The following is a 12,692-nucleotide window of genomic DNA, read 5'->3' as shown; positions in this document are numbered from 1 at the left end:
AAATGTCCCGTAAGACCGGATCGAGGTCTAGGGTTTCCACCGACGACTCGAGGGGCGACGCTCCGCGTCAGGAGGAAGCTCCAAGTTCTCGGTCCCGGAGTGGTTCCCGCCATTACTCGTCTTCGCAGTATTCTCAGAGCGCCGACACCGGTCGCCTTCCCCGTCCTCTTTGGAGAAGGGTGCCATGTGTAAATTCGCCTGTCCCACGAAGTTCTCGATGCCGGTGGAGTGTGCGGCGTTTCGAGCAAATGATGGCGATTTTCCAGTCACAAGGCGCGGTTCCTGTCGTGCCTTCTCACGAAGCCGGCAGAAAACATTCTCGATCCGCGGCTCGCATCCCTTCGGCTCGCACCGCGACCCCTCAAGGTCACGTGCAAATAAGAGCAGTCGCAAGAGACGTGCGTCTCGGTCCTCGTCCCCAGCAAGACCGTTGCAACCTGCAGAGGTATCGGCGTCGACTTGTTTGGCGCCAGGCCAGTTGGACTCTGATAGGACAGAAGTATGGATCAGCATCGTCAGACACCCTCAGCACAGTTTCCGGCATTGAAGCCCTCAGCGGTCTCGGTGTTCATGTTCTCGACGCCTTTGGCATCGAAGCCCCCTGCGCACCTGGCGTCCTCGGTGCTTTTTAGGTGTACTATGTCTGAGGAGTTTCCTGGGGCTTCCTCTGGGAGGCCAGTATTGTGCCCTAGAGCCTCATCTGTCAATTTGGCTGGTTTTTCCAAGCCTTTGCCTGACATTTTTGAGGAGGAGGAAGAAAGATTCGACACTGAAGATCCTGTTTCCCAGGGTGAAGCTCCGGGATTGTTGGGTGACAGTCCATTGGAGGAGTTGCGGCCGTCCCTACGTGACGCCAGTGGCCTGGATACTTCTCCAGAAGTTGAGTTTGGTAGGCCTGAGCCGGGGGCTCATGCAGACTCTTCCTACATTTTGCTCATGGCTAGGGTTTGCGAATACCTGGGGTGGTCCAGTCCTTCTGAGGATTTTATTCAGGATGACCTTACTGACATCTTGGACCAAGGTCCCCTCTCTGACCCGGTATTGCCATTCCATCTTACATTGCAAAAAGGTGTCCTCGGCTTGGCGCAGGCCCCAAAGTCAATTCCTGCGGTCAATAAGAATTTTGCAAAGTACCGCCCATCTTTTAGCGACCCCAGCTATTTGTCTACTCACCCCACTCCTGAGTTTGGTGGTTCAGGTGGTTATGGCCACCTCGAGGCAGCAGATGTACCCTACCATCCCTCCAGATAGGGACGACAAGCGCTTAGACGGATGGGGTTGGAAGGTCTTCTTGTCAGGGAGCATGGCACTGAAAGCTGTCAACTCTACATGTGCCCTGGCAAGATTTACATTCTGTGGACCGGTTTCCTATGCGGCTGAGCATATTCCTGAGGGGGAGGAAAGGGACGGCTTCATTGCCATTGTGCATGACGGCAAGGATGCTATGTGTGAATCCCTTGAGTTGGGGTTGGACACGGCACTGTCAGCCGGTCCATGGCTGCGAGCACCGTACTACGCAGGTTTGTGTAAGTTGGGGTTTGCTCCTGATGTGCAAAACAAGTCCCCGGGGCTGTGTTCGCCTCCCCAGGTGAGGGCTCATCACATTCTTCAGGTGGTGAACAATTTTTAACGTGTCCAGAGTCTCCACGTCGTTCGAATTCTAAAGGTTGCTCTGCCTTATGGCGTCCTGCATTTTTCTGGTGCCAGAGGCCAGACTGCGGCTGAGATCCCTGCAGTGGGTTCTCAAGATGCAGTGGTCGCAGTTCTCCGGCAGGATGTCGGATCCCCTTCAGATTCCGCTCTTGGACCAGGCTATCTGGCCTCTAAGGCTTCCATATCCCGCTGGATGATCTCGGCCATCAAAGAAGCATATGAGGGCCAGCAAAAGCCACTCGCGGCCAACATGCATGCCCACGCGTTCAGGGCCAAGGCAACGGCCATTGCATTCCGGCGCCATGTCCCTTTGCAATTCCTAAGCAGGGCGGCCACTTGGGCCTCTCCCTCAGTTTTCTGCAAGCATTACTGGTTGGATGCCGGCTCTAGATCTGATGCGGTTTTCAGACATGTGGTTCTCAGGAACCCCTTTGCTTAAGGAGGGGCTCCTCTCCACCCTGGGGCTACAATCAGTTGTAATCGACCATGCAGTATGGAGGAGACGGGACGTAAGAGTAATCAGTTACTCACCGTAGTGACTAACTTACTCTTAGTCCATAGTCCGCTTTCCTCCATATGTCCCTCCAACCTCCCCCCTAATAATAATACTGGTGTCATTGGGCAATGTTAAAATCTATTGTTGACTCATCAATGGGGACTGAGGTGTGGCGACGCAGGATGGAGTCGGGGCTGCGTATGGTCTCTGGGCCACACCCCCATGGAGCCTCTAAATTTAAAGGCAAAGGTTTTTCTGGTGAAAAAGGTCCCTTCTCCTGTCCCTTGGAAGGGACGTCCATGCAGTATGGAGGAAAGGGGACTATGGACTAAGAACGTTAGTCACTACAGTGAGTAACTTATAATTTTTAGATGGTGTTTTGAATGTTTTACCAGTTTTCACCCTCTGATCCGTTGCTACTGATTTGCTATGCAGACTGCGCAGCAGGGCTTCTTCTGGGAAAAGATGCTTTTGAAGGCTTTCAAGCCAGCCCCACTAGACCAAGCAGAGCTGGTGCGACTCTTGGTTCATTGTTGTCTGCAGAGGAGGCTGGGAGCCACAGATGCTAGCAGCATTTCTCATTTATGTGATTTTCGACAGGTTGCTGCAGTAAACCTACCACATGTTCTCTGGTTCAGGTTGCTTCTTGGTGGGTTTGTTTCAGGGATTAACAAGGTGCTAGACCCACTCCTAATCCTTCCAACTACTAATTCCCTGTGCCTGCCTTTTCTGCTCTAGTCATACCTCTCCCTCCTTTTCTGTGTACTCGGCACAATTTTCCACTTGCTTTTTGATCTCTCCCCATAGGTTTTCATTGTGTGGCAAGATCCTAGTAAGGCAGTATTACTACAAACTCTGCTCCTCAATTTGCTTCTGCAATTTACTTTTTTCATGTTTTACCTGTTCCTGATGTCCTATTTGTCAAATGTTTTAGATATGTCATTTCTAATATACGTAGTTTATATATTTTTGCTGGTGCTTTTAGGTTGCGATATTGCATCATTGTGGTTATGCCTCAATTTTGCTTGAACATTTTTTGAACCATTTTATAGCATTCCACCCTCACATGCTTTAATTTGAGCCAATTTTCAAAAACAATTGTATTTATTTTTTAGATCAATTGATGCGACAGACGTTCTCCCCATTTGGGCAGATAATGGAAATCCGAGTCTTCCCAGAAAAGGGATATTCTTTCATCCGGTAAGACGGCCAGGATCACTAGCTCAGGTGTTAAAGCAATTCTTACTTCATCCATGTTTTGGTGACTGTCTAACCTTCTTTCGTGTGAGAAACAGTAACTGGTGTCAGCACCTCTTCATAAACATTTGAACAACACGGCAGCACTTTATGATAATAAAGCTTCAAATGTTTGTACCCATCTAGTCCCATTGACTTTCTGTACTTTGTTTCAGCTTTTCAACCCATGAAAGTGCAGCCCATGCCATCGTATCTGTGAATGGAACCACAATAGAGGGGCACATGGTGAAGTGCTACTGGGGGAAAGAAACCCCAGACCTTCCTAAAAGCTTCCAACCGGTAACTGTTCTTTGAACAACTGTTATATTGGTTAGTGAGTAGTAACCTCATGCATCTTCCTAAGCCCAAATGTTGGGTAGATTTGGAGATTTTTACTGCTTTCACTCCTTTGTAAAATATTCTTGACAGTAATATTTCTGCCAGTTTGTAACAAATCTGTACAGTTCTAGATTTTTGGTAACGTCTGCCCAGGTAAATTAATTTGGTCTCTAAATGCAGCCTTCAAAGCATTCGCCCCTCCTCCACCCCTCCCCCAAACCCCCCCCCCCCAAAAGTTGCAGGCTTATCTTGTTGTATATTTTTTATGTTCCTCTCACTACTGTTTAATGTTCCTACCATTGTGCTTTTCTCCTGTAGGCTGAACCCTTGGCTGCAGTAAAGCACCAATAGGGTGACCATTTTGTCAAAATGCCCCAATCTTCTTTTTTCACCATTTTCTGTTTGTGAGGTATGTCTTTGGGCTTTACTCTGTGCCGAAACATTCGAGCCCTCTGGCTCCAGTGTGTCTGGAAAGGCATGATTTGAGGGAGGTTCCCGAAACGCCCCGTTCCTTTGTCTCTAGGAATGCCTGAATGCAACCATTCCTGGATGACTTTTCAGGATAGCCACACTGCTGTGTAATTGACAGCCTAGGCTGTGCATGAATGGAAGAGACCTGCTGAAAAGGCAAGGGTTTTGGGACTAGTCAACCACTGGGAGGAACACCCGACAAACTGTGAACGAAGCTGGCTGCATTCTCCTGGATCTTTGAATTGCCTGGTGAAGCCCTGCCGCTGTGCTGAAACTCCTTTTTCAATTTGACAGAGAAGTTCCAGAAGAGAAGACTTCTTCCATTGGGTTAGTGAGACCAACTAACCCCAAGACTAACTCCACTCGACCATTTTCCCTGACAGGCTGTACTTTGCTGCTGCAAGAACCGACTGCAAGGGGTCGAGAAATCCGTAGTAGAGTGCAATGTCTGAATTCCCGGTAGCTCTAGGAGTCTCCTCAGGACGACCAGAGCTAGAGTACCAAGTAGTGAAGGAAGCCTTACCGGTATCCAAGATCTGCAATGGTGCTGTTTGCCAAGCGCTCAAACCGCGAAGTGCTTCTGAACCGAGAAGAGCCTGTAGCTGTCGACCTCCCAACTACTGCCTCAGGAGCCCGCACGACATCCTCCCTCTTGTCTCCACGACTGAGGCTCAGGAACACATGGTCTGCACCGCTGTAACAGGACATAATCCAGCTGGATCACTCTTCATAACAGAGGTACTGTTTAGACTTGTGGTACTTACCTCCTCGTCTTTGAGCTGTGCTTTTCACAGTTGAGACTTGCAGTGGCTTACCTTTATAGAGTTGATTTCAACTCTCCTTCCACAAGCTTATCAGCTTGTGATTTTTTTTTTTCTCCCCAAACTTTGCATGACTTTGATTTTAAGAAGTGCATCGGCTCCATAGACTGCTTCCAATTGGCTTTGGCTGTCTTGGCGGCATGCAGACTCTTCTAGCCGAATTGGCTTTGATATTATTTGTCCCACATAGGTGGTAACTTGTTTTAGACTATTACTGCTGGGAAAGGCTTGTCTAGATTTCCCAGATTTAGTTGTCCTCACATATACTTGGAACCTGTTTAACCTTTCTCCTTCATTAAACCTTCCCTTTCTACAACCTCCGAATAATGCCATTACTGTCCTTGAATGAAGTCACTTCAGGGTGTAGGAATTATCCACTAATTTAACCTGATTCTGAAAAGTGATTTTGAAGTGGAATTACATGTTACATGAATTGCCTTTTTAATGTGCATTTAAAACTTGATGATAAATAACTGAAACCTTGGGTGTAAGTGTTACTTGGTTAATTGTATTTACGAATTTCATTGCTACCGCTCTACAGCTCACATTTACCCCTCTTGAGATATGCCTGGCCGCTCAGTCACACAACCAACTTGTGTAGTACAGACCTATGCCAAAAGGTAGGTTACCTAATACCAAGCAGGTACGTGTTGTGTAGTCTCAGTATTATCTTATCAGTTCTTAACTAACAATCTGAGCTCTTGATTTCCCATATTCATTAGTTTTTAAATTGGTGAAACACAAGTTAGGGAAGTGTTATGAGAGGAAGAAATTGGTGCATCCTCCATAGAGGAACAAGGTTCATGGTGCCTCTGAAACCAGCTCCAGTGCAGTAGCTGCTTCGTGGGACCCACTGTAGTAGATCTTTCCAGGACCTTGTCTTGAGTAGAGTTAACCTCTCTTCCAAGGGAGTTGGTTAAACTTTTCATAGCAATAATACATCTTCCTGACCTGTTGACCCCAGAACCTTTTGCTTTACTGGTGGATTTGTCTCTATACTTCAGTGAGTGCGAACCTTTTTCTGCACTCACAGAATCTTTTGCTCTTTATGGGAGTCATTTCTAAGACTCCATAGTGGCTTTTTGATTTTATCCTCAAAAATTTGGTATCTTTTTATTATTGCAGGGCTCCCCTTTAAATTTGTCTGACTAACCTTCTGAGAACTACAGTTCCCAAGGGTAGAAGGGATTGTTGGATCGCTTTTACATTTGATTAGGTGAGACCAGCACCCCTACCTTATGTAGCGTGCTAGTGGGGAGATACTGGGTATCCCCTTTCTCATTCTAAATGTAACATTTGTGTTCCAAGGACAAACAGCTTTTAATGACTGGTGGCAGTGAACCATTTTATACAGTGCACCTTTACTGCGGGCTGTTTCCACAGCCCCAGTAAAGGCACCCATGGGTGCTCATTTTACCAAAATGGCCCCAGTCTTTTTCCACCATTCTTGTTCCTTCCCCTGACATCCAGGGCGGGAAAGTCCTTTGTGTGATTATTTTTTTTAATCTATGGAAGGAATCCTGTGGATTCCCCGGACAGGCTCCAGAGTGTGAAGGCAGGAAGCAAGGGAGGAGTCCAGAACTTTGCACCCCTTTGTCATCCAGATTGTGAATCTAGTTCAAACTGGGGCTGGCTGTCCCGAAGGCACTACAAACTCCCCAAGTTTGAAAGTTGCATTGCTGTTTGGCTGGGTTCCTGCGTAAAGGTCAGATCATGAAAGCTGGAGAAGTAGTCCACCACTGAACCTGAATTGGAATTGAAAGAGGAAGTTGAAGAAAACCAGGCAGAATCTTTTTCCAGCTAACACAACGCCTGGTGAGATCCACTAGACCCAAGACGGCGTGCATTTTCAGCAATCCCATGTTCTGCGACCGTGCAGGGATGCAATACCCGTATACCCTGGGACCTTGAGCTCTTGAGCAGGGTGCAGTCTTCCGGATTCTGCTGAAACTTTGTGGGCATCCTGCTGGCCCTCCAGAGATGTGGATAGTCCAAAAGGTCCCCACACCAGAGTGCTGGACCTTGCATACGACGGCAATCCGGCTGGCGATATTCAGTCTTATGGCTCAAGAAAAGGGTGCCAAAATCCAGAGCCGCATTCAGCCGCGAAGAAACGCTTGCCTGGAGCCTGCCCCGTTGATCCCTGCTGCAGAAGCCCTTCCAGTGTCCTGTCTTCAGCCTTCATGACAAGGAATTCAGCGACTGGGTTTTGGCTGCAGATACTGAAGTCTTCTTGCTGGAACTATTTTTCTGTGCTAAGTTACCGTGCTGGCTGGGGTAGTTACTTATCTTAAGCCTTTGGGATTCCTGTGTAGCTTTGGGCTGTTTCTTGTGCTTGGGAGACCACCCATCCAGTTACCCAGGCCCACTACTGAACTCCTCCCAGGGTGTCTTCTCTGAAGTCCCTGGACCTCAACTAACTTTTAAAGTAGAATACTTACTTGTGTGAACAGTCGTTCTCAGGAACTCTGACTGTGCCTGCATCTGACCCTTATCTCACCCTGCCTACAGCTGACTCCTAGGCCACTTGGCTCTCTCCTTTGCCTCTGAGAGAACTCATGTCATGGAATTGGGAAGGGCTGGATAAATTAAGGGGTCTGCCTTGAAAACTAAAACAAGTGCTGAAAAGTGTATGTACTTGTAAAAGTGGTTGGAAACCGCCCTCTGGGAGTGAAGTATATTAAAAGTTATTTACCTTAGATATGATCTGCCATTCTGAAAAGTATATGCAGTCTTACTTTCCTTTTAGAATCTGTTTCACCATTCTAACAGAGTAGATGCCAGGTTAAGTTAACCACCTGTGAATTGGTTGTGCCTCTTCACCAAAAGTAATACTGTTGGTTCCACTTCACTATTCCTGTTGGGATAATATGTAGGAGTATTGCCAATTGGCCCTTGCTTCCCCTGACTTGCTGTTAGCCTGTCCAGAATAAGTCTCTTAGGTTTTACCTACCTAGAATAACCTTGAGTCATTCATAAAGAGTAACATTTTGTTTTGCCATCCCTAGTTTGTTGTAGACGGACACAAAAAGTCTTAGGTTTCTACCTGCTGTTGGGGAGAATTCTCAGAAATGGGCCAATTCCCTTCTACCTTGGCGACCCGAAGCTTGTTTGCGGGACTTAAGGACTTTACATTTTTATCCCCGAGAGAGGGAGACCTTTTTCCCCCCCTTTCTCTCGTATTTTTCTTTGATTTGAACACTTTCTTTTGTTTTTGGAGTCTGACAAACTCCATAGGCATTGTCTTTTTACATTGACACACAGCACCTTCAGTGCAGTGCCACAGAGAAATCCTTTGTATTTCTGCTAAGGTTTAAAAACCTTCTCTTGGATAACTGCTGTTTCCAAGAGTAGTAAAGTGAAATTGACTTTACTTACATTTTCCTCTTTATAGGCCCAGCACACACTGTTACCAATAGGGTGCTGGAGGCGTTACTTAGTATCCCCTTTGTCTAACATCTTGTGTAACATTTTTGTTAACCTTTCTACAATTAATGGCTGGTGGCAGTTGTTTACTTCTGCAGAGCAAAAACAAAGAGGTGATGGCTGGAAGGTTTAGAATCAATCTTAACCACTGGCAATGCTCTGGGCAACCCTCCGGACAACTGTTCTTCGCCTGCCAAGCCATTACAGAAGGGAAAGACCATATGCAAATCAGGCTTGGCCCCACCCCAAAAGGGGCAGTCCAGCCCGAACTGCTAGGCCACGTCCCTTCTGCACAAGACCACAAGCATCCCCAAACATGTTTCGCCCTTGTTGGGGCTCATCAGTGAGGAGTAGCTTGGGTCTCTAGGCCCAGCAGGCACGGGACCCACGTCTGGGCATACCCGTCGCACTCGGGGTGACATAGCAAAAACAAAGAGGTGATGGCTGGAAGGTTTAGAATTAATCTTAACCACTGGCAATGCTCTGGGCAACCCTCCAGACCACCGTTCTTCGCCTGCCAAGCCATTACAGAAGGGAAAGACCATATGCAATGTTTACTTCTACCATTGTGTTTTTACCACAGGCTGCATTCACAGCTGCAATATAGCACTCATCGGTGCCCATTTTGTCAAAATGGCCCGGTCTTCTTTTTTCGCCATTTCTTGTTGGAAAGGTCCTTGAGATTTACTCTGCGCGCCAAACCAGGTTTTGTCTTTGTTTGTTTTGTCTTCGGCAGGATTCACTGTTGAAGCCCTCCTCTGGCTCCAGCTTTTCTGGCAGGGAGCAAGGGAGGTGCCCGCAACTCCCTGTGCTTAGTCTTTTTGGTTACAGGAATGGACCCAAAGGTGATGAATCGGCTGTCTTTGGAGGACATCCACCCTGCTGTGAATGACGGCTAGGCTGCAAATTAATGGGAACGACTTGCATAAAAGGCAAGGTCTTTTGCAAGGAAGGCAGAGTCGACCTCTGGATGAAGGAACATAACAACTTTGAAGAGAATCTTGCTGCAACTCCTGGGCTGTTGGTTTGCCCAGTGAAGCCCTGCTGCAGTGCTGAAGCTATTTTGACATCGACTAGAGAAGCACAGAAAGGACGACTTCTCCGGTTGGTGGAACCCATTGACCCCAAGACACTCGACTGAAACCCCCTTTCTGCAGGCTATAGTTCCATTGCTGCTGCAGCAACCGAATGCCAGGGGACAGGAACACCAGAATCTAGTGCATCGTTTATAAGCCAGACCCGAGCTCCAGGAAGATTCTCCGGACTCCATCGAAGCAGGGCTGACCAAGCCTGAGCCGAATCTAGTGCTGAAACCCAGAAGCAAGGAAAGTCCACCAGGTGTCCAAGAACCGCAGTGGTGCTATTTGTGAGAAGCTGAAACGCAAAGTGCTTCTGATCTGAACTGTGCCCATTGCTGCTGCCGACCTTTGAATCATAGTGCAGGAGTCCCCAGACAAAGTCCCTCTTGTCCCCACGACTGAGGCTCAGAAACAGGATCTGCAGGAACTACAACAGGAACAGAAGCCAGCTGGAACCATTTCTTCTGGCTTAAGGTACTGTGAAGGGCCTCAGCTCCCCTGGACTTTGCTCACGTGACATTGGCTGTCCTGGCCCCCTGAAGACTCTTCTAACCTCTGACTGTGTTTTAACTATCCCTCCAAAAAGTAATACTTACATTACTTGTATAGCTGGGAAAGGGTTCATCTACATTGCATTTGGGGGTTCAAAAGTGCTTACCTGTTTGAGAAACTTGTTTACCATTGTTTCCTTCCCTAACCTTTTCCTTTTTGCCACAACTTCAGTAATACCATTTAAGTGTGTGAAGTGATATATTAATGTCCAGTGTACTAACTATTGAAGTCACCTCAGGGTGTAGGAAAATCTGTGTGCCATGCCAAAAGGATATCTACTTACTTTATTGAACTGAAGGAGTGTATTTTGAAGTGTTTTTTTATTGTTGCCAATTGCTCCTCCTTTCTAAAGAAGTCTTATTTTAAAACTGACAAATTAATAATTATTTTAATACCACTTGAGTAGAAGTGGTGTTTGAATACTTGTCACTGTTACACTCTATGTTGCAACTTTACAGCTCTCATTGACCCCTCTTGAGATCAACCTGGCTGCTCAGTCACTCTACCAACTTGTCTAGTACAGCTTTATACTAAAGGTAGTGTTACCTATTGCCACGAGGACAAGAATGGTGTAGTCTCCCACAGGGTTACTTCATACAATCTTGCCTAACACCTGCCTTTTAAGTTGCCTATAGCTCCTGTAAAAAGTGTATAGGTTTACTTATCTTGAGTATAACTGTTATCCTAAAATAAGTTAGTTATTTCTCCCCTTAGTCTGTGAACTGAAAAGCAACTAATTGAATATTACAACCCAAGGTCCAACTCCTTAGAATAACAGTTTTCCTGAATCAGAGTTAGACGTTTGTAATGTTCCTAGAATCTGTTTCACTAGATCAGAAAAGTATATTGTCCAGTTGATGTGATTTCTTGCTGAGCATCACGTACAACTGATAGGGTATACTACCCTTATTACTGAAAGTAATCTAGAAAGTAACTATTGGTTTGGACTTCCCTAAAACTCATGTTAGGTTTTCCAAATAAGGTTAGATGCTTTGGTCTGTGCACCTTCAAGCATAGTGTTGTGTTTTCTATAGTCCGGGTTATATATAATGTGATAGTAATTATTTCCCCCAAGATTTATCTTCCCTACTTGTATTTAAATAAACCATTTATTTTTTACAATACATTGTGTTTCAGTGTTTCTTTGAACCATTTGTATTAACATTTCATTTATACTGATTCTAGATTCCCCCCGCCCTTCTACGATAAGCCTGGCTGCTCTGTCTATGCTACCATGAACTCGGGTGATACAGGCTTATACTAAGAGTGGAGTCTCGTACTGTCTCAGTTGAATGGTTTTACTAAGCCCTTAGTTGGACTTCAGAAAACCTGTCCTAACAAAGGGATACATGGTCATTCAAGTTTTTCTCCACACTTTGGTTAAAACGTGCTGCACATCTATTAACTAGCACTTAAGGCCTCCCAGCTGTTAATTTCAGATTTGTGATGAATCTTCTTGACCGGTGTCGATCCTAGAACCTTTTGAATGGACTTGGTGGTTATGTTCCCCTGTCCCTATGTGAAGGGGAATCCTCCCCCCCCCCCCCCCCCCCCACCTAGTCTTTCACTCTTTTATGGATGACCTATGTCTCTCTATAGTGTATGGTTGGAGTTAGTTTCCTATAACTTTTGGGGTTAGGCTGGGTTGCCCCTTTGTGCTTCCTTGTTAATTTCCCTTTAATGTACTTTGGTGAACTACTGTTGCTCAAAGGGTATTTGTATCCTCCTTTACATTTTATATAGTAAGCCAGCACACACACCTTATGTGGAGTGCAGAGGGCATGCAATGAATCCCTTGCTTACTTACCTGTATCATTTTTGTTACAATTGCAAGTCTACTTACATTTCTGGTGGCAGTAGTTTTACCTTGGTGAGGCCGTTAAATCGGCCTCAATGCACTGAAGGGTCACCATTTTGCTAAAATGGGGTGCTCCTTTTTTTGCCATTTGTTTTGCTTGTAGTTTGTCTTGCCCTAAAATTCTAGGCAGGAACGACCTCAGTCGAAGTTTTGTCTTTGGCGGGAATCCTTTGTATTCCCTGCCAAAGCTCCAGAGTGTCTGAGAAGGCAGGAAGTGAGGGAGTAGTCAAACTCTGCAGCACTTTGTCTTACACCTTGCCTGAAAGGAGCCCAGTCTCAGTGGGGGTGGGGCGGGCTTGTCTGTCCTGATTGGACAACCAGTCCACTCCCTTTTGTAAACTGCAGGGAGAGATTACAGAAGCTGTGATTTAGTTCCTGATAAATACTCTGAACATGGAAGCTGGAAGCTGATGACAAGTGGACCACTGGAGCTGAAACCAAAGAGGAAGAGACGTCTGTAGCAATTTCCAGCGACTGGAGTCTCTGGTGTGTAACCGGAGCCTGATGCAACCCCTCCTTCGAATCGACCTAGGGGGTCACGAACATGACTCCTACCTAGAGGCTAGTCTCAAAGTCCTGACGTGCTGTGACCAGAAGGCTGCAAACACTAATACCCTGGGACCTCGAGCCTGAGTGCAGTGCATGGTCTTCCGAAGTCCAAATACAGCTGAAACTTTGGTGTCCTCCTGCACCGACAGATACACGATTCTAATCTCTGAAATCCCCCCACTAGAGTGTAAGACCGAGAGTGAAGAGAATCC

The 12,692-nt window shown here is 46.5% G+C and overlaps 1 protein-coding gene across 6 annotated transcripts in view; it reads left to right on the top strand.

Moving 5' to 3' along the window:
* TIAL1 (TIA1 cytotoxic granule associated RNA binding protein like 1) overlaps positions 1 to 12,692 on the top strand; it is a 461,563-nt gene that overhangs the window by 405,005 nt on the left and 43,866 nt on the right. For all 6 annotated transcript variants that reach the window (XM_069611938.1, XM_069611936.1, XM_069611935.1 and 3 more), the window contains 2 exons: positions 3,265 to 3,349; positions 3,562 to 3,685. In XM_069611938.1, the coding sequence (XP_069468039.1) occupies positions 3,265 to 3,349; positions 3,562 to 3,685 (209 nt within the window). The remainder of the gene's footprint in view (positions 1 to 3,264; positions 3,350 to 3,561; positions 3,686 to 12,692) is intronic.

Source organism: Ambystoma mexicanum, chromosome 8 (genome assembly GCF_040938575.1).
Source record: "Ambystoma mexicanum isolate Mex_15411 chromosome 8, UKY_AmexF1_1, whole genome shotgun sequence".
NCBI classification, from domain to species: domain Eukaryota; kingdom Metazoa; phylum Chordata; class Amphibia; order Caudata; family Ambystomatidae; genus Ambystoma; species Ambystoma mexicanum.
Note: the sequence above shows the minus strand (reverse complement) of the source record. Positions and strands in the feature narration are given on the sequence as shown.